The 20,717-nt window shown below is 57.1% G+C and overlaps 2 protein-coding genes across 6 annotated transcripts in view; both read right to left on the bottom strand.

Moving 5' to 3' along the window:
* Nucleotides 1-812: 812 nt before the first annotated feature.
* FXYD2 (FXYD domain containing ion transport regulator 2) lies at nucleotides 813-8,325 on the bottom strand. 2 transcript variants are annotated; one of them, XM_046016248.1, is made up of 6 exons: nucleotides 8,260-8,325; nucleotides 3,141-3,179; nucleotides 2,883-2,957; nucleotides 1,447-1,483; nucleotides 1,275-1,305; nucleotides 813-998 (listed from the first exon to the last, which is right to left on the bottom strand). In XM_046016248.1, the coding sequence occupies exons 1-5, from the start codon at nucleotides 8,276-8,278 to the stop codon at nucleotides 1,281-1,283; spliced, it is 195 nt and encodes a 64-aa protein (XP_045872204.1). In that variant the 5' UTR covers nucleotides 8,279-8,325; the 3' UTR covers nucleotides 813-998; nucleotides 1,275-1,280. The 2 variants fall into 2 exon arrangements, with proteins under 2 accessions (XP_045872204.1, XP_045872203.1); XM_046016247.1 differs by lacking the exon at nucleotides 8,260-8,325 and adding an exon at nucleotides 5,239-5,322.
* Nucleotides 8,326-16,173: 7,848 nt separating this feature from the next.
* FXYD6 (FXYD domain containing ion transport regulator 6) overlaps nucleotides 16,174-20,717 on the bottom strand; it is a 30,812-nt gene continuing 26,268 nt past the window's right edge. For all 4 annotated transcript variants that reach the window (XM_046016253.1, XM_046016251.1, XM_046016250.1 and 1 more), the window contains exons 5-8: nucleotides 20,375-20,411; nucleotides 19,555-19,604; nucleotides 19,018-19,068; nucleotides 16,174-17,482 (exon numbers count right to left, since the gene is read on the bottom strand). In XM_046016253.1, coding sequence (XP_045872209.1) covers nucleotides 19,040-19,068; nucleotides 19,555-19,604; nucleotides 20,375-20,411 — 116 coding nt within the window. In that variant the 3' untranslated portion in view covers nucleotides 16,174-17,482; nucleotides 19,018-19,039. The remainder of the gene's footprint in view (nucleotides 17,483-19,017; nucleotides 19,069-19,554; nucleotides 19,605-20,374; nucleotides 20,412-20,717) is intronic.

Raw genomic sequence — 20,717 nt, 5'->3', positions numbered from 1 at the left:
CCATCCTTCCCTCAGGGAGCAGGAGAGGGAAGGTGGGCTCCTTCTGAGTCCAGCACCACAAGGGGGCCACAGGCTTCAGGAAGTCAGGCTCTGGTCTGAGAGGCAGCCTGACACCATCGCGGCTCCAGCTGCCTGTGGCTGGGTGCCTGCCTGAATGAACAGGGCTGCAGGAGAGGGTACACAGGGTACCTAGGTCCTCACCCTCCCTGTCCACTCCCTGACCCTGGGATTAACCAAGGCAGCACCCAGATAGGTGGAGGAGAACAGGTGCAGTGGGGGTCCCCAAGCCCCAAGAGTGGAAAGGGAGTGGCCTCAGCTTAGCACCAGGGTCAGGAGGTGGGTAGGGAGAGAGCGTGTGCCGAGGCGCCCACCAGGCCCCCAGACCCACCCATCCTGGCACGCGGGTGCTCACGGGAGGTGGCATCCTGTGGTCACAAACAGCTACAACTTCGGCTGCTCAGGGCGCAAGTGCAGGAAGTCCCAGCAGATAGCTCCAGCAGCAGCAGCCAGGGCCTGGGCAGATACCCAAGCAGCACCCAGTTGTCATTGACCTTCACACTTCCTGGCTTTCTCTCTGCCTGGGGTTCGGAAGGCAGCCTGAGTCCTCTGTCCTTGGGGCTCCTCGCAATTCAGGGGGCAGGCAGAGGCCTGCGGATGGCGATACTGAACTCCCTGTCCGAGGAGGCAAGGGCACCTGAGCAGCTCACTGAAAACCAAGAGACCAGACTGTATCGTACCCCAGCTCGGAGAGGCGAGTCGGTCATGGCAGGTCCGGGAGCGAAGGAGGGAGGGAGGCAGGCCAGGGAAGGAGCTGTCTCTGAGGCTAGCTTTATTATTAACATGAGGCGGCCTGGGGTGGGAGGAGGCCACGCAAAGCCAGGGGTCACATGGATCTTGGCGCTTCCTTCAGCCTGAGGGCCTGGCAGTGCTGGGGACAAAGGTCTACAGCTCAGGGAAGGCTTCCCAAGGTCCCCCCTGCAGCGGGGACACAGCTGACTCTGCAAAGACAAAGGCAGGTTCTAGGCAGCCAGGGCGGCAGGAGTAGGGATTTTTCTTTTATTCCTTATTCATCTCACTTTTCGCTTTGCCCCCCTGCCTTGGCCACACACATCACACCAGGCACCTGGCCATCAATGGAAAAACCAAAGTGGGTAGCAGACCAACTGGCTGGCGGCCAGGAGACCCCGAAATCCTCCCTGGCTCCGTCCCAAGCCCTCCCTGATTTCTCCAGGGCCCTCCCTGGCTCCCTGCTCTCCTGTTCCTCCCCAACTTACCCGTCATTACAGATCATCACCATCGACTTGCCTGGCGTTGGGGAGGGGAAAAGAGAGGGAAGACATCAGAGGAGGAGGTCGCCAGTCTCGGGGTCCCTGAGGTCCCTTGGCCTGTGCCTCTTTCCCCTCCCAGTGTCCCCACCCCACTCAGGGACCCTAGGCCGGCACTCACCGGTGCTTGTTTTTGCCCCCACAGCGGAGTCTTTTGCCTTGAAGAGAGAAAGGAGATGAGTTTCCATCAACCTCTTGCTTCCAGGGAGAGCATCTCTGCCCTGAAGGGGGCAGCGCGGTAGCCTCTACTCCCTCCTTCCCCACAGAGCCACAGGGGACCATTTCTGTCCTTATACAGGGCTGGACCATAAGCATTCTGTTAGTCCGTCTGTTAGTCCGTTTGTTAGTCAGTCAACAAACATTTGCTGCAGCCGCTCCATGGTAGACTGTGAGCTCACCGAGAGCAGTGGTCAAGCCTGGGCCGTGATGGGGCCCCCGGCACAGGGCCAAGCACACAGTAGCTGCTCCATACGCTCTTGGAGGAGGAGGACTGCAAGTCCAGAGCCAAGATCCCTGCTCAGGCCTGTCTGCCTCCTGCACCTGTGTGCTCGACCTCGACACAGTGCCGCCCGCAAGACAGTTCCAGCTGAGCTGGGGAGAGCGGCCGTGTCTGCAGACGGAAGCCCCCCGATGGAATGGCCCCAACCATGGAGGCGTTAGAATCCCAGGATTGTGTTTCTGTGTACCGTTCTTCTGGTTGTACCAAACCAAGTCAATAAGCATTCACGAAGCCCCTGCTGTGTGCCGGCTGGGACTGGGGGATACGCAAGGACGCTTGTCTCCTCCAGAACACTCTAGGCCTATACCTGAGTGCTTCCTTGGCTGCTGTGCTAGTCCAAACTTTATGAGATAAGTTGGATCATCCCTATTTAACAGATGAGGAAACAAGCGCAGGGAGTTAGGGATCCGCACCCAGGAAACTAGCAGTGGGCTCGAATGCCTCTGGCTCCCAGCCACACTTGTTCTCCAACAGTCTGTGGGGTGGGGTGGGGCGGGTGGGTGGACACCCTGGGTTCAGCTGAATAGGCTCTGCTTCTGGCCGGCTGTGGAACCCTGGGCAATTGGGTGCACCTGTCACGATGGGTTGCTTTCCCTCTGTAGAATGGGACAGTAGCGGCCATCCCTCAGAGTTGCCGAGATTAAATGGACTGAGATGTTGCTCACACCAAGAAAGGAAAGTGCCTGGATCTGGCCAAGGGAAGTATCCGGTGGGGGTTGGTTCCCTCCCCTGGCTTGAACCCCATGTACACTGGAGCGACCCCGGAGCCGGCTCTCCCCTCTCAGCAGCTCCTCCCAGGGCCACCAGAGGGCGCACTGGAGGAAAAGGAAACTTCCTTTGTGTGACCCAAGGACCAGGCAGGGAGGCGTCCCATGAACTGTGTCCATCAGGGTGTGGGACAGTTCCCACATCTTGCATGGGGGAATGGAGGGGAGCGGACAGACTCACTTCCCTTCTGGGATCTGGGAAGAGGGTGAGAGGGCTTTCCCCCACCCCCACCTGGGGAACCCCTGATCAGTGGCTTTGAGAAGAGATGGCCCCGTGCACAGCCCACTTACTGAGGATGATAATGAGCCCCACGACGAAGGCCAGGGCAGCAAAGATGAGGCCCCCATTGCGGACAGTCTCATAGTCTGAGAAAGGAGAGGGCAGGGAGGTGGGATGGGTCCACCCAGACACCCCTCCCACAACCCGCCCCTGCAGCCGCCCCAGCTACCAGGGGAAGACAGGGGCCGCAACCAGGGGATGCCAGGAAGCAGGGTCTGTGGGGGATGGCAGGCTCCGGAAGGGTGGGGACGGGGACCCACCAGGCTTACCGTAGTAGAATGGGTCCACGTCCCCCTCGGGGCTGCCACCTGGGGACAGAGCCGGAGGCAGGGTGAGCCGGCCACAGAGACAGTGAAACTTCCATCCTTCCCTCCCAGCCGCCCCCAGGGTCTAAGTGGGCAGGAGGAGGCTGGTGGGCCTGCTAAGGCCACCGCCGGTGGGGACATCTGTCCTGGGCCACCTCGGAAACCGTCCACTTGGGACCAAACACCAAGCATCCAAACAGGGTGCTGTACTGCCTGGGGGGGCCTCCGGCAGCTCTGGGAGGCTTGGATCTTTCCTCCCCTTGCTTCCTGCAACTGTAAGCCAGGCCATGGGAGACACTTCCCATTGAACTCATCGTTAGCCTCGCTCCACGTGACTAATCCACGGCAATCCACTCATTGTGGAATGAGTGAACAAACGGAAGGGCCCTTCACTTCCACTGAACAGAAGGAGAAAACTGAACCTGTTTAAAGTCCCCCATGAGAATTGGGGGCAGAACTGGGTCTTGGACTCAGGTTTCTGGATTCTTCTCTCTTAGGTTTTCGTCCTCAAGGGGAAGCAAATTCTTTTAAGAAACATTAATATAGGGGCACCTGGGTGGTTCAGTGGGCTAAAGCCTCTGCCTTCAGCTCAGGTCATGATCTCAGGATCATCTCAAGCCCTGCACTGGGCTCTCTGCTCAGCGGGGAGCCTGCTTCCTCCTCCTCTCTCTCTCTCTCTCTCTCTGCCTGCCTCTCTGCCTACTTGTGATCTCTGTCAAGTAAATAAATAAAATCTTAAAAAAAAAAAAAGAAACATTAATATATAGTGTTTTCCACGTGCCAGGGGAAGGCTAACAAAACGTGAGCTCATTTTACTGTCATAAGCATCTGTGAAGCACTGATACGATTCTAATACAATCCCTAGAACCTGGAGGCACAGAGAGGGTAAGTAATGCCCTCACAGTAGCACAGCATAAAGGGGAGAGCTGGGATTTGAACCCAGGCATAGGCTGCTAAGAATCTAGGTACCTAACCCCTTTGCTACGTTGCCTCTCAAGATGGTCAGAAGGCACAAAACATTTCAAGGCCACGTATGGCCCAGTCCACTGCCTCCTATGCCTTTAGCCCACCCAAGCTGGAGCGGCTCAGCACCAGAGGTCACAACTCTGCCCTCCAGCCCCGGAAACTGAGCACGCTGGCCTTTGGGTAGCCTGAGGGTGCCTGGCCAGGGCTTTGCTGCCATGGTGGAGGGTGGCCCCCCTTGCCTACCCTGCTCAAGCCCCATCTCGGCACCAAGGAGGCAGTGTCTGAGGTAGAAGTCAGCACCTCCCAGGTTGTGCTGGACCGTGCCCTGCGGGGTGGGGGATCTAGGGGACCCAGTTGTCCCCAGTGCAGCCTCCCTGGCCAGAAGGGGACAGTGCCTGGGCCTCTAGGGAGTACTATGGGGACCCAGGACCTGTCCCCATGTGGGAGCCCATCAACGTTGTCTCCCGGATTCAGTTCAGGTCTTGTTCAAGGTGATACGGGGAGTTAGCCCCAGAGCCATGACTAGACAGGTGGCTCCCGTCACCACACCGAGAAACCACCTCCTCCCTCATCCCTTGTCCTGAGTCATTCCCTGAACCTACCCCCACCCAAAGCCCTCATCTTTTTTAGGTCCGGCTTAAAGCCCACCACAGTCAACAAAGGGCCCTGTTGGCCTCCAGGCCCAAGTCACCCCATCACAGGATCCTTCTGGGGGTGTCCCATGCTGCAGGGCTCTGGCCCCAACACCAGCCTGACTATCCCTTCCCCTCCTGCTCTGACCTCAGGTAGTTTGGAAGATACACTGACCGAGGACAGGTGCAAGTCCTATCGTCAAGAGGAGAGCTCATCCCTGCCCCAACCCCCAGCTCCAACCTGGCACCCCAGGTCCTGCCCTTCAAGCTATATTCCTCCAGACTTAGCACAGCATCCGCTTTGCAAAGCAATTGTTTTTGAAATCATCTAAAGAGGCTGGCAAGTTTGGGGGAGGGGTGCTGGGGTCTCTGGAAGGCAGGGGTTCCAGGGGTCCAGCTCATCCCTCCAAAAGTGGTCCAAGGAGAGGCCACCGCCTGCTTCACGCACGTACACGCACACTCACCGTTGCCCGTCGCGGACCCTGCCATTCCCCTAGCAGACTGGGCTGGTCCCTCTCCTGCTCTGCTCTGGGGAGAGTGCCGGGCAGCAGGGAGGCCAGGGGTGAGGTGGGGGGGATTAAACATTAACAGTGCAAGTAATATTTGCCCGAGTCACAAGAGAAGCCCCAGGGTGAGTGGAGGGGCTCCCTCGGAGGCAGGAAGAGGCACGGGGACAGGCAGGGGCAGGGAGGAATGAGCCAAATCCCTCCGGAAGGAAATTTCCAGAGAAGGGTTGGGGACAGGTAGGCCAGTGTTCTTCCTCTAGCCGGAGAAGTGGTGGCTGGGGCTGGGGCTGGGGCTGGGGCACGGGGCAGGGGGACTTTCAAAATACAGTCAGTGTCTGCCAGAGCTTAAGGGGCCACATTGGGGGTCCAGAGACACCCCCATCCTAGCAGCTGCCCACCTCCCCGCCCACTGCGGAGACAAGGGCTTCAGCAGCTGCTTCTGACCCGACGCCCAGGGCTTCCCTGGCGCCGTCCCCAGGCGCCTGGCCGGCTCCCACCTCACGGCCCACCCCAGCCCACCACAGCCACTGCGGTCCAGGCTTCCAGGGCTGAGCCACACCCTTCCTGTTGTTTCCTTCACCCTCGGGGCTGCAGCCTGCAGCTCACGTCGCCGTCACAAAGGCTCCAGTCATCCCTAACTAATCCCTCTCTCCCTGCCGCCTCTGGCATTTTCCTTCCACAGGCTGGCCGTGCCCTTGCCGGCTTCCCAGGTTGCCCAGCGTCGCCCCAGCGGCTCCTCCAGGAAGGGGCTGAGTCGACCACCTGGAGAAGGGCTTGCTTTTCGGACCCACAAAGCACTTTCCTACCTAGTATCCCCTCGTGCCTTGTGTTATTTCCCATTTTACAGATGAGGCAGCTGAGGCCCAGAGAGGGTAGGGTCCTGGCCCCAAGTCACACAGCTGGTGAGGGGCGTGTTGGAGGACGCACAGGCAGGCCTTGGGTGGCAGGGGCTTTCCCACACCTCCAATCGGCCTCCTCGCTCTGTGGTGGCCTCTTTCACCTTGGAGACCCCTGGGCTGGGTACTCCATGGGGGTTTGCATTCCTGGCTGAGTTCTCGTCCATTGAACTGGGCTTCCAGAACAGGCCAACACTCAGTGGTAGCCATGGGCCCAAAGCCAGTCGTCAGCGTCCACCGAGGACGGGCTGGTCCTGCCGAAGGGACCGAATCCATCTGTTACTCCCCTTGGGGATCAAGGTTTTGGTTCATTTCCTGGCTCCTCCATCTGCTAAGTAAATGGCCTCTGCCGAGTTACTGAACCTCTCAGTACCTCGGTCTTCTCGTCTGTGAAATGGGAGTACTCCTGCCTCAGGGCGCAGTCGAGGGGAGAAGGCAGATAGAGCTTGTGAAGAGCAGGGCACACAGTCACTGTTGTCACTGTTCTATTTGTGCTCGCGGGAAAATAAAGGGCGCTCAGCTTCTGTTGAACAGTAACCGTTGGATGCAGGAAAGCCAACCCCCTCCAGCGAAAATCAGCACGGGGGTGAGGTAGAGAGAGAACGTCAAGGCCGCAGCCTGCGGACCAGGAGCCTTGACACCCATCCTGCTCTCTGCTTTCAGAGCTGAGCGATGCCTATTCATGAGAATGTTACAGCCGCGCTAATGCTTGGTAGGGGCTGACCCTGTGTCAGGCTCTTATTTTTAAGATTTATTTATTTTGAGAGAGAGAGCAAGGAAGCAAGTGTGTCTGAGTCAGCGGGAGAAGGAAAGAGAATTCCAAGCAGACTCCCCACGAGCACGGAGCTCACGTGGGGCTGGATCCCACAGCTCCGAGATCACAACCAGAGCTGAAACCAAGAGTCAGATGCTTAACCGACGACACCACCCAGGGGCCCCTTGTCAGGCTCTCGATAGGCCCTGCCCCACTGGACCCGTGTTGGTTCCATTCTACAGATGAAGAAGCTGAGGCTGATTATTTGCTCCCTGCAACGACCGCTGGGGGGAGGCCAGGGCAGGGCCATGAGGCCCACTGGGCAGACCAAAAAGATGGAGGGCAAGGAGCTCAAGGGATTGGCCTGCAACATCCTGATAGTGACAAAACCAGGTCTAGAAATCCAGACCCCCAAGGCTGTGCTCCCAAAGCTACTGTCGCTTTCCACACAGGACGCCAGGTGCCCCTTACTACATGTTCTCTTGGTATCTTAGTGCCTTCTGTCTGTCTTTGTAAGACAGAATTCTATCTGCAATAATGGATATAAAAATGGGTGGAAAGTTTGGATGGATAGATAGATAGATGGAGGGAGGGAAGGTGGGAGAGAGGCAGAGATAGTGGCAGAAATAGGCAAAACAAGTTGTTATCTGCATTTTTAACGCTACATGAGAGGCCTTGTTCTGAGCACCTAATAAGAATTAAGCCATGTAGGGGCACCTGGGTGGCTCAGCTGCTTAAGTGGATGCCTCAGCTCAGGTTATGATCCCAGGGTCTTGGGATCGAGCCCCATGTCAGGGTTCCTGCTTAGTGGGGAGTCTGCTTCTCTCTCGCTCTGCCTCTGTGTGTCAAATAAATAAATAAAATCTTAAAAAAAAAAAAAAAGAATTAAGCCATGTAATCATCACAACAGCCCTGAGGCAAGGAAGCCCTCATCAGCATCCCCATTTCATAGATGAGGACGCTGAGGCACAGAGAAGTTAAACAACTTATTGTTGGTCAGGCAATAAGGGAGTCGGGGAAACAAGATTTGAACCCAGCCGCCTGGCTTTAGAATTCCTGCAGATGGACCGGTGGCTAGACAGACAGACAGAAAAGGAGGCTGTTGGACAAGCGGTCTTCCTAGTTCCTGCAGCTCCGAGATGCTCAGGGCAGAGATCCCCCCCACACCCAGGACTCCACCTTGAGTTGCCCTTGTTTAGAAATTCTGCCTGTCCTGGCTTCCGCTTTCCCTGCCCTTTGGGGGAGCAGGTGGCTGCACCCGAAAGTGAGGAGGGGGACACCTGTGTCCGCGTCTGAGGAGGCGGGAGGCAGGGGGTTCAGGGAACTCACCCAGGTACCACCTGTCCATGGCAGGAGCCGCGGGCGTGTCCTTGGTGGCAGAGCGCAGCCAGGCGCTGGTTGCCGAGGGCCTGGCTGGAAAGTGGTGCCCTCCCTCCCTCCCTCCACTCCTCAGCGGGGGCCCCTGGGCAGGAAGAGACAGAGTCGGGGAGGAGGGGCTGGCGAGGGAGCCCGCACCTTGTGCCTGCCTGCCAGCGGGACGGGCTCTGGGGCCAGGGATCCCCGCCAGAGAGTCTCTGACTTCCCCTGGAGGAAGGGAGAAGCTGGGAGCCTTAGCCGCTGGCCCCTCTGCCCCCACAGGAGAGACGCCGCAGCCAGCGCCCTCCAGGGAGCCCGGGGTGCCTGCCAAGGTCGCCCTAGCGGTGACTGAGGGAGACCCCAAGGGCCATTTGTGGGCCCCCCAAGACTTCCCTCTGCTGTACCTCCAACCCTCCAGCCCACCGGGCCTCCGCCCTGATCTGTCCTGCCCCCGGGTCTCATCCTCAGCTGGGCATCTCCCGAGATGGGTCAGAATGGCCGCAGCCCTGGGCAGCAGCCCCTGGGCGGGACGGGAGTCTTTTCACGCCCCCCCCTCCAGCCTGAGCCCCCAGCTGCGGGTAGTCGGGCCGAGCTGGGAAGCAGCTGGGGGCCGGGCGGGGGCGCTGGTGTGGAACGGCTCCATGGCAACCAACCCGGCCTCCCCTGGGACCCTCCCAGGGCAGCCCCCAGTGACTTACCACAGGCTGTGATGTCAGACCGCCCGCCGCACCCCAGTGGCCCTGCCGGAGACAGTAGCAGCCTAACGAGGCCCCTGAGGGCGGCTGGTTGGTGCCAGAGGGGGCACGGCCGGAAGAGGAAGAGTCTCTGTTCCCCCACACTTGGGCCTCTGGTGGCCTGGAGCAAGATAGCCACAAGCAGGCTGGGTACAGCTCACTCTGGGCCCAGGACCTCCCTCGGTGACTTGGGGGCCACCCTGCTCGGCCACCCCGGAAGGCACACTGAAAAGCAGGTTTGGGAGGTGCTGGTTCTGGCCCCCATCTCTGCCCCCGGCCCCCGCTCCAGCCAGAGGACAACTTGCCTCCTACCCCTCCTTAGAGGAATCTCCTGCCCTGGGGGGATGACTAATAACCCTTCGCAGAGAGCCACCTCCTGGCTGGAAGACTCTGGAAATGGAGAAGGGCAGGCCTGGGAGGGGTGTGATCTGGAGGGGCTGACGTCTGTCCTAAGGACCCCAAGGGTCCTGACTGCTGGCCGAGCTGCTCCCACGACCCAGTCTTGTCACATGTTCCCAAGTGGAAACCTGCACATTCAAGACAGCTCAGGGCTGCCGAGCGGAAATTCTCCAAGCCAGGCACTTGGAGAGATCCGGAAATCTCGGGGCTGGATACACTTGAAGAAGTTACCTGGTCCAAACGGGCCAGTGGTTCAGAAACGTGAGGATCTCAGCCACAACCTTCTCACACCCTCCCGCAAACACACAAATACACACGTAGTGTGTCCCCTACCAGGCCCTAATGCTGCAAAGGAAGGCATCTTGATCCCAAATGGAGACCCTGTGTCATGGACTGGCTAACTAGAAAGGGCATCCAAAGTCATCCTACCCATCCCTGTCACTTACAAAGGGCTCACTCTTCCTGCTCCAACCCTTTGAGGGCTCAAAGTATAAACCATCCTATGCAACACTTCTTAATCTGGCCCCAGTGACATCTTTGACCTTGTCTCCAACCTTGCTGTCCCTTCTCTCCACTCCAGCCATACTGATCTCTTTGATGCTCTTCTAACCCTCCAGGCATGCTCCTGCCTCAGGGCCTTTGCACTAACTCTTCCCTCTTCCTGAACATTCTTCCTCCAGAGAGCTTCCTGGCTAACTCCGCTCATGCCTCTCTTCATTGATTGACTCAGAAGACCCTTCCTGGCACCCCAGTCTAAATTGTTCACACCCACTCTGCAATGTCTCAATCCCTTCTTAGTTTGTTGTGTTTTGGTTTGTTTTCTCCAAAAAAGCAAGGATTTTTGCTGTGTTCATTCTTAGATTCCCAGTGCCTAGAACAGAAGCTGGCACATGGTGGACACCCAGTTTTGTTAAACAAGTGAATGCATCCCAGAGGTGAAATCATTTCTCTAGTGGCACAGGCGGCCCAGGACCTGCCTAACGCAGACTCTTCCCCTGAAATCCCGTCCTAGAACAGGAAGCAGGAACTAGTTTGCCCCCATGGAGACAGAGTGGGTGGTCGGCAACGGCTCCCCCAGAGTCCATCTTGGGGAGTTCCCCCTCCCCATCCTCTACTCCCCCCAGCATTTTACCCAAAGACCTGAAGCGATTTTCATGAAAGCTTCTATTTCTCCTTTCAGGGGAAGCCCAGGGCTAAGTGCCAAGGAAGTCTACTCTGTCTTGCTCACACCCAAGTCCTCCCTCAGACTTCTTCATGTCCACCTCCAGCTGAGGTCATTGGCCTGGCTGACGCTGGGGACAAGGGAGCCCCTGTCTCAGAGATACCCTGCTCTCCTTCAGCCCATGGCCCATGATGCCTGGTACACCACCCAGGAGAGCCTCTCCTCCTATGGGTCCCTCCACGCAGGAACCGCCCCGTGGGACAGATGTGCCCCACTTAAGCCAACTCTTGGCTGTAGACACTGTGATGCTGGGGAAGGTCACCTCTCCAGGTCTCCTTCTCCCATGGATACAGTGGGTTGAAGCACCTACCTTGAGTGGATCTTGTAGGAATTGAGATGACGTGGTAAAGGCCTGGCCAGAGAAGGTCCTCATGAATGTGGACTTCAGTCTCCTCCCCAGAGATGGCCTTCTAGGAGGCAAGGACCCTCCCTGCAGTCTCTTCCCTGGGCCCAGTCCCTTGCCAAGGCATTTCGAAGACAGTTCCCAGAGCACCCTCCCCTCCCGACCCTCAGCACAATCTCTGCGGGTCTACCACCCACCCCGCACCCCCCACCTTCCTCTGCTCCCCACACCTGCACGGCACCGCTGGCTGCTGGGGTCCGGATGTGCTGATGCTTTCAGTCTTTCTCAGGATATGGGGCCACATGGGGTGGGAGTGCTCCTCCGCTGTCTCAGAAAGGCTCTAGGGCAGGCAAAGACACCCCCAACCCCTGCGCCCTCCCTTTGATTATTCTAGGCTGGAGCCAAAGAGGACCACCCAGCCATACTCTGCTTTCCTCCCCAGACCCACAGACCAAAGAGACCTTTGGGAGGTTTGGAGAGGTAGCCCCAAGTCCTGGTCCCTCTTCCAGCACAGTCACACCCAGTGGGACAATGTCCTCGGTCACCATGCCTCAGCACCCCCATCTTCCCCAAGCAGCGTTCCAATTGTCCCCTGACTCTTCAGTCTCAGGGCAATGGTCTGGGTGGTCACTTTGGGGTTGCTGGGATGGGAGGGCGGTATCCTGGAACGTCAGCTGAGCACCGTCCGCCTGGTGCTCAAAAACTAGCCACGAGGCAAAGGCCCGCACCACCAGCCTTCCCCAGGAGGAATGTTCCAGCTCCGCCACCCTTGCATGTCTGGGGCCGCACATCAGAGCGCACGGTCTCAGAGTCCAGGCCCCCTGCAATCCCCCTGGTGTTGGCTTGCAGCTGGGAAAAAGCCAGAAGCCCCTAGAAAGCCCTGGATCCTGGCTGGGGCTGGTCTGTGGCTGCTGGCATGCGTGGCCCTGCAGTCTCAGCAGGGAAGGTGGCAGCTGCCAGGCCCCATCTGTGCTGCCCAGAGGTCCTGAACCCCAAGGAGCGTTGGTGCCTGTCTCCTGCTGTCGCTGCCAATGCCAGGGTCACTGAGGTCTTATAAGGCAAGGCCAGGGGAGGTGGGTCCTGGAGGGTCCATTCCTTAAGTGTTGGCTTTAAGATGACCCGAGTCTTGGGGCACACAGGTCCTGGGAGTTGCCAAAGGGCAATGTACTATGAGAGTCAAGGTCACTGAGGCTTTCTGCTCCCTGAGCTGGCAGGGACGCAGACGTCCTCTTCTGTTTCTACAGCTGCTGGCAAGGGCGAACCTGTCTGACCCACCTCTCCCACAGTGAATACCCTGGAGAGAAATGCATTCTTGACTTTTCTCGGAACTCACATCTGAGCTTGAACTAGAATACGGGTTATTCTCTCCAGCGGTGGTCCTTGCCCTCCTAGTACTCACGTCCCCCCTTATCTCTGAAAAGCAGCTCCAGGCCCCGCCACCTCCAGGACCAAGCCCACCCTCTCTGCTCCTGCCCTTCCTCTGTGACCTTCTGGATTATTCTGGTGTGGCCCAAATGACCACCTCTGGCTTTGTACCCATCTTTGTCATTTATTTCAGAGATGGCTGAGTCTGGCCTAATCCCAAGAACTCAGCTCAGGGTGTCTGTTAAATGGCTGTGTCTTCTCAAAGTCTGGTGCCCAGAAATCCTCACTTGGTAACAATCCCATCCATGTCACGGTTCTCGAGGGTTCCAAAAGATCTTTGGCTTCCTTGAGCTGCTTCCTTCCTTCCAGTGACTCAACCAAGCCGGTGTTGTGATACCCGTCTTCCAGAGGAGGAAATTGCACTGTAATGTAGGTGAGGCAGAACTCGAACCCAGGTGTGACAGACAGAAGGGGCACCCCGCTACCATAGAAAGGATGCATAAGGAAATGAATGGTAATATAAATATTAATAATATACTATCTGCACGTATAAGTGTCAGTGTTTTATCATTGTATCACTTTTTTTTTAAGATTTTATTTATTTATTTGAGAGAGAGAGACAGTGATAGAGAGCATGAAAGAGGAGAAGGTCAGAGGGAGAAGCAGACTCCCTATGGAGCTGGGAGCCCGACGCGGACTCGATCCCGGGACTCTGGGATCATGACCTGAGCCAAAGGCAGTCGTCCAACCAACTGAGCCACCCAGGCGTCCCTATCATTGTATCACTTTGACTTTGTGAGGGAACAGGAAAGTTATCAATGGACCCATCGCACGGGGAAGGAAACTGAGGCTTAAGTGGCGTTCCTAGGGTTTCACTGGCACCCAGAGCACCCTATGGCTAGGAAGGATGATGTTTTGCCAAGAAAGTGACAGAGATGCTGGAGTGTGCCTGAGCTCGCACAGCTAGCGAGGAGAGGGGGAGACCAGGGGATGTCCTGAGCCTCCTTTGCCTCCACTGGCCTGCCTCCGAGCCTGGCTCAGAGGCAAGAGCCCACTCCTCTGGACAGTGCAGGGGGCCCTCCCCCTACCAGCCCCTACCAGCCCAAGCCTCCCATGACATCCGATCCAGCATCACCTGCCCGGTCATCGCTGCCTTGGCAGGTGCCCTATTATTGTGCAAGCGGGCACAGGGCTGGGGCCGGCTCCATAAAATCAGCAGCCGGTTGGCTTGAGCTGGCTGATTCTGCCCCCCGGAGTGTAGCTGACAGCAATGAATCACACTAATGGTGAGAGGTGGCATTCTTCCTCTTCGTGGCCTGGAGATAGGCATTTCCAAGCTCCTCCCCTGGCTCAGGCAAACACACCTGATCTCTCTCTCTCTCTCCCTCTGGACCCAGAGTGAGGCAGAGTAGCCAAGGACAAGGTAGGGTGAACCAGATAGAGCTGGACAGCCCTCCCACCAGGGCTTTGCCCGGCCACCCCTGCCAGCCCAAGATCACTGGGAGGCCAGAGCCCTCTTCCCCATAGGAAGGAAAGAGCCCGGTGACCTTGGCGTGTACTTCAGCCTGGCATCCCCACCCCCCTACCCACCCCACCCTCCCTGAAGCTTGCGCTCTGCCTCTGACTCTCTTCCAAGAACAATTTGGCAAGTTCTAATCCACAACCTGCAAAAAACCCAGAGCGGTGGGGAGGGCTGCAGCCTGGGGGCCCAGAAGGCAGATTGACCTATTTTTATGTGGTGTTAGGTAAACACAAACACCTCCATGCAAATAGACTTGAAAATCTTTGGCGTGGAATTCATGGGGAAGGAGGCAGTAGTTGGGAGATAAAATGGCCTGGACACCTGGGATCGCTGTCTTGAGGCCAGGGGGACTCAGCACTCCCTTCTGGGACGTGACATGACACACCAGCTTTCCTACATAACCAAGTTACAGTTCCTATATCCAACCAAATTACAGAGAGCAGTCGCCTGCCAGGAGTAGAGAGACATGGTCTCGCCCAGCACGGAATGCTGGTCCAGAGGGAAGACATACATTAAACAGCAATCCATGCTGGATTCTGGATTCTTCTTCCCTGACTCTACAACCCTAGGTGCTAGAGGGAGAGGGGTTTCCCCATTTTGTATGGGGGCAATGGGGTGAGGGAGAGGGGTTGTTCCTCAGTTTGAGCCTGGACCTGGGTAAGTTAGGTCATCCTGGGTAAATTCTCATGGTCCCTCTTAGACAGGGGGTCCCATCAGCTCGAATAGTTCCAGTGACAGGGAGCTCACTCCCACAGCTGTGGGAACCAAGGACTGCCCCCCCCCCCAACATGAGGCCAAATTCTGCCTCCTCCCATGTGCACTTGATGGGTCTATATCCTTTCCTTTCCTGTGCAGAGAGAAACAGGCTTGGAGCTGGATGGGCCTGGGCTGGACCTTGGCTTTGTCGCCAGCAGAGCAAACTCAGGCCAGTCCCACCGAGCCATGGTCTCCTTATCTGCAAAACTGAGATACCATAAAGTAGTGCTGTGAGTTTGGAATGAGTTGATCTGTGGAACGTGGTCAGCCCAGGGTTTGGCACATATTAGCTGCTTTGTTTAGTTATTAATACTAATATTATTATAATATTATTTATGTAATATATTATTAATGTTATTATGTATTAATGCTAATATTATCGACCATCCGTTTCTTTGACCCTTTGTTATGTGTCTCATTTCCAGGCCACAAGACCCAGAGCATAGTCTCGCTAGTGTATGCCCTGAAAGGATTTTTGAGACTTTTGAGCCCCTGTAATCACGGAGTTGACAATATTGAGGTAGATCTCAATGAAAAGCCTCCTTCCCCACCCCCCCAAAAGACCTAGGGGACAGAGGGCAGGGCAGTTGCAGAAGTAGGGAGGGCTCCCTGCGTGTCCCGGGGGCTGGTGGGTTGTAGCCAGAGCCTCGAGGCCCTCGGGACCCACACCTGCCAATTCCGAAGCTCTACACAGAGCTCTAGCTCACAGAACCTAGACAGACTCTTTGAGGATTTGGGGGTGGGGCGGGGCAGGAAGTTACATTAGAACAAGACTTGGTCCTTGCCCCCAGGAACAGTGTCTCACGGTAGAAACACACAAGACGCACAGAGATGGGGGCGCACCCCGGGGCCCTCCCAGAGGGTCGGCTGGCGGCTGGGCTCATTTGACCAACAGTCCTCTGCCGAAGACTGAACTGGAAGGCTTGGGGGCACACTGTCGGTGACCCTGGCTCCCACGAGACACCTCCTGTGTCACGACAGCGCATTCACCAATGGACATTATCTGCCTGGCCTCCAAGGCTTGGAGCCGATGTATGGAGAGCTCATGTGACTGGAGCACAGAAAGGAAGGGACTCATTCTACCTGAAGTCCAGGAAGGCTGCATAGAGGAGGTGGTATTTGGGTTTTGTGGGAGATGAAATAAGGTAAATAAGGGTCTGACCCACCCACACCCTCTTTGCCAAGTCCTTAGGTAGCAGCCCCAGAGTCGACCAAAGGAAGAGGTTAAAACCTTTGGTTCTCGGCCAGCACACCCTCAGGGGAGCCACCGGGACTCTTGGCTTCTGTGCAGGCCACCCATCAGATTCAGGTCCTGCCACAGGGCGGAGCCCGGGCCCATGGACTGGGAAGCAGGGGGAGGCAGGAGGGGGAAGGAGGGGGAGAGGAAGCGGAGGAGCTTAGCGTCCAAGCTGCTGGCCCACACATACCCCGACTGCCTCTTCAGCTACCACAGCCTCCCTCTGACCAAGCACAGAGTCCCCGTAGCCCTACAAGCACCGTACAAATACTCCAGCTCCTTGACACACAGGAAAGCACTTAGAGCCACTAGGAAACAAACGGTGTTTTATTCCTTTCTATGGCTGAGAGGGTAAGTCACAACACGGAGAAGAGCAGTCCCGGTCACGGCGGCGCCGTTTAGTTTCCACAAGAACACGATGGATGGGATGGGGTCTGGCCGGACTCTCCATTCTCTATGACCTTCAACCTCTCGCTGTCCCCTCCGCTGCAGGGCTGTGAGCGCCTGCTCGGTCTGTCTCTAACCTGCAGCTGGCCCGCTACACCTGCCTCTCTAACCAGGGAGGCGGGGCAAAGGGTGCGGGAGCCATCGCTTCCTCCCGGCCAACAGCAGGGGGGCAGAGAACCCTGTTCTCCCGGCTGCCCCTCCCCAGAGTGCTGGCCCCAACAGAATGGGTCCCCCTGGCCCTCGCCTCCTGGAGACCTCATTCAGGGACAGGAGTCTGAGTCCAGAAGAGCTGGGCTGTAGCTGGGAGTCTCAGAAGCAGGGAAGATGGGGTGGGGGAGAAGCAGGGTTCCAGAGCCCATGGGGTTATTGCTGAGAAGATATGCAAGGGGCACATTCCCCAAGGAGTAGAGTAGAAGCCCCGGGCCCGGGATGCTCTACCACGGGGCCAGGCAGAGGAGGACTCCGTGCTGGAAGCCCCAAGGGGAAATGACCACGGACAGGGCAGAGCCTGCCTGGAGGCAAAGCTGGGCTCACCGGCTCCTTGCTGTCAACTTCCTATGGCCAAGAGACCCCAGAGCAGACTCAGGTCGGGGCTGGAACACAGAAGCCAGGCTCTTGTGAAGGAAGTGAGAGAGGCCATGGAGAACGATCACAAAGGTGATGAAAACCTTCCCAAGTCCCGAGACAACGGGAGACCCCCCCCCCCCACCGATGCCCCCTACCCCCACCTACACCCACCCCTCAATCAAGAGAAGGGACTGGTCTCTCAAGGGAAAAAGCAGACTCCCAGGAGTGGGAGATGATGGGGCCGGGGCACAGGGGAGTAGGGAGGGGCCAGTGGCGGCATGGCTCAGCACCTGCCCAGGAAAGCAAGTCCGGGGTCACTAAAATACAACATCACCCACAAACAAGCAGCCACAGAGACCACAGTCATCAAACACACACACAGACACATCACAGGAGGTGGACGAGACCGCAGGCCACGGGCAGGGGAAGGCGGGTGTTCGTTGCATCACTAAGTTGTGGACCGTGTTCCGGGGACGGGGAGGGGTCAGGGCGACACAGGTTCTTGGCTTCTCCTAGGGAAAGATCTGCTGCTGAAGTGGCCGGTGTTCTTAAGCATCAACATTGGCATCTAAAGGTTGGAGCGGCTCCCTTCGGGTTCCGGAGGCTAAGGGGGGAGAGAATTTAAATTAAAACACCACTTGGGTTCCTTCCAGGAATCTTTACCGGCTGTCTCCCTGCCTTTAGCGCAGCCCCAGTACCCCCTGAAACCCACAGGATGAGACCCACTCCGAGCACCACATTCCTGGTGACAAGAGGACTACGAGCCTGAGACACAGGGAAAGAAGGTGGAGGCAGGGGAGGGGGTGGCCCAAGGAGAGGGCTTCTCTCAGCGGGGGCTGGAACCTGGGAGACACGGAAAGAAAACTGTTAAACCCAGGGTTTCTATGTCGGGACACTCCCAGGAGCGGCTCACAGTCCCGGGATCTAAGAGAACAAGGTTTCTGAGGTAGTTCAAGTTTAAGAAAAAAGAAGACAGGACAACTGCTAGCTCATGCCTCCCGCTCTTGAGCCTCCCCATACCACTCCCGAGATGGGACCTGCCGGCCACCACAAACGGACAGAACGCCACGCGACCAGCCTGGACGCCTGCTCCTAGATTGGCATCTATGGCCACCTCGTGCGTGGGCAACCACTGACCTTTCTGAGCCCAGCTAGAATAGAAGATGGACATAATGAGCCCTGTTCCGCTCGCCCGTGGGGCTGTCACGAGGACGTAAAAGCACTAAGGAAAAAATTCACATGCAAGGACGCTGTGTCATTGCACTCACGGTGCAAGCTGGTGTACCAGGCATTTTGGTACCAGAAATCTCTTCGCTGACAATTCAGGATGGGGTCATAGACCTATTACACTTTCCGTGAGGCAGACGCGAGTGGACAGGAGACCGCCCTCCGCATTCCCCGGGGCCCCAGCACATTCTAGAGAGCTCATGAAGTGACACAGAGGGGCCGTGGTGGAAATGGCTGGAAGCTAAAGGGCCGAACTAACTTCAAGTCCCGCCTGTCACTTGCGATCTGTCCGTCCTCGGTGACCTCCGTTTCTTTTATCGATAAAATGGGGCTCAACCCCACCTGTCCTGCTTCTTCCGGCAGGCTCAAGTGTGAGTGTGAGTGTGTTTTGTGAGTGTATTTTGAAAACTAAGGCATGTGACGGTTATGACTCTCCTGTGTCCCTACAATGAACAATGGAAGGAGACGCTAAATGGAATGCCCGTAAAGAGGGCACACAGAGGTAGGAGGGGAGGGGATAATTCACTATTCTCCCTAGTTTTGTGTAGATCTTGAAAGTTTCTTTATAAAATGTTAATTTTTTTTAAAGTGGCCCTAAGGTACTTTCTAAATCATCATTAAAAACCATTATCTTTATGCTCCTTTGTATCAGGAGTATTTCACAAACTGTAATTCGCCCCCAAGTCCTGCCCACGTGCCAGCTAAGATGACACGCCATTAACCTGACCGCTGCGTTCTGCAGGGCTTAGTTCCCAACTGTTTACTGCGCATGCGCGGGGCGACTCCGACGTTCCCCTCCGTCTGTCTCGCTGGCCTCCGGGCGTGGCTCCTACTAAAAGCGGTCCCGCTGCTCTTCTCTTTGGAATGAGCAGTGACGGGGCCAGAGGAAGACACAGGCAGGACGAATCTTACCTTCCTACCCGAGGGCTACACTTCAGTTCTCTGCTTTCTGGGGCTCCGTTGCTAGGGGAAAAAAAAAATAGAACTAATTGTAGAGAACGGACCCCTTGCCCTGCCCAGGGGGCATCCGCACGTGTGCCTGATGCGGAGGGCTTGGCAGGATGTGGGGTCAGACAGACCCACATCTTGCCCCGTTCCTTGCTGGTTCTAGGAATTTGGCACATTTCTTAACCCTGCTGGGACCCTCAGTTATAAAATGTGGATAGCGATGTCTATTCCAGCAGGCTGTGTGCCCATGAAGTGGGGTCGGCCGGACACAGAGCAGCTGCCCCATACACAGTGGCTGCCACGAGTCGCAGCCTGTTTGGTGGCGGTGAGGGAGCACCGCACGGCAGAGGCCCCAGGGACCTCCTTCCTGGCACGGACATGGGAGCACGTCCAGTGAGATCTAGGGAGGCCATGGTGTCGGGCAACCAGCCCTCCCTGAGCTATATGAGGACCTGCCCCAATTACTTCCACGCCACCCAGGCTGGTGGCCAGGACACGTACCATTCGCAGTGATGAGGTTCTCCACCTGGGCCTCCTCGTCCCCCGGTGCCCTACAAGAGGAGAGACACAGCCCTCCCGTTAGAGGTTCACAGGGCAAATCCGCTCTCCTGGCCACGCATGGCTGTCTGGATCCGGCCCCTTCGAGTCACTGCGGGGCTGGAGCTGTCTCCACCAAAAGGGTGCATGGGACAGGGGGAGAAGTGGGGATTGCAGGGTGCAGGGTCAGGGGAACTCACTAGCACCCTTTGGTGTTGTCCCCCAAGTCAGATAAGTGCTGGGCAAGACACACACCTCTAGGCCTGGGGGTTTGGGGTGTGTCCTGCCAGACTTCAGATTTCTGAGGTCCAGTGCTACCCCTGGTTTTTACAGTGGACTCATGGGGTATGCCCCTTTATGGGTGGGGAGGTGAATGACAGGGAGCCCAAGCTTCTACTTAGCCAAAGAGCCCCATGAACAAGTGACAAGCAGGGACAGTGTCCCAGGTCCTGTAGAGAGGAGGACCTCAGGAGAGGCTCGGAGACCTTCCGCTTCCCTTCTGCATAGCCCAGCTGTCTCAAGGGCCTCCAGACAAGGGTCCAGCACCTTCTGGCCTCCCTCCCCTCCCCAGTGTATATCAGAAGAGAGGCGGGGCTAAGTCTGGACCAGTTGACCTCTCTTTTGCCCCAGGATATGCCTGGCGATCCTCAAAACATCCCTACATACGTGGCCTCTTTCCGAGCTAAGAACCCAAAAGAACACTCATTTGGGCTCACACACCAGGGGCCCCTCCCTGTCCCCTCCTAGTGTCGTTCCCAGATGTCCAAAGACACGGCATCCTTACCGGGGCTTCTGGTTGAAACTGCACTTGCATCTGCGACCTGAAAGGCAAAGAAACCACCCAAGGTCATGGTCCCGGCTGGAGCTCAAGGTCACGTTCCTGGCTTGACCACAGTGGGGCTGCCACGTGGGACCACATAAAAAGCACAGCTACGTGTAGCAATCCTCTGTTGGAGTGGGACTCTTCTGAGCCAAGGTTCAACATTCAGTGGCTTTACTACCCTACCACAGTCGTCTGATCAGACCGGGCTCTATGCAGCCCAGGCTCATATGGGAAAGACAAACACAGGGCACGTCTCCGGCGGGCACTCTGAGGACATTCCCCCAGGTTCGCCTCCTGGACACAG

Source organism: Meles meles, chromosome 8 (assembly GCF_922984935.1).
Source record: "Meles meles chromosome 8, mMelMel3.1 paternal haplotype, whole genome shotgun sequence".
NCBI lineage: Eukaryota > Metazoa > Chordata > Mammalia > Carnivora > Mustelidae > Meles > Meles meles.
Note: the sequence above shows the minus strand (reverse complement) of the source record. Positions and strands in the feature narration are given on the sequence as shown.

Excerpts from the sequence above, each read along its gene's own strand:
- FXYD2 (XM_046016247.1), bottom strand. The coding sequence starts at position 5,263 with ATGGCAGGGTCCGCGACGGGCAACG. Across the intron at positions 1,484-2,882 it reads GGGGCTCATTATCATCCTCA|GCAAAAGACTCCGCTGTGGG; the intron begins GTAAGTGGGCTG and ends TCTCTCTTCAAG. Across the intron at positions 1,306-1,446 it reads GGGGGCAAAAACAAGCACCG|GCAAGTCGATGGTGATGATC; the intron begins GTGAGTGCCGGC and ends CCCCAACGCCAG.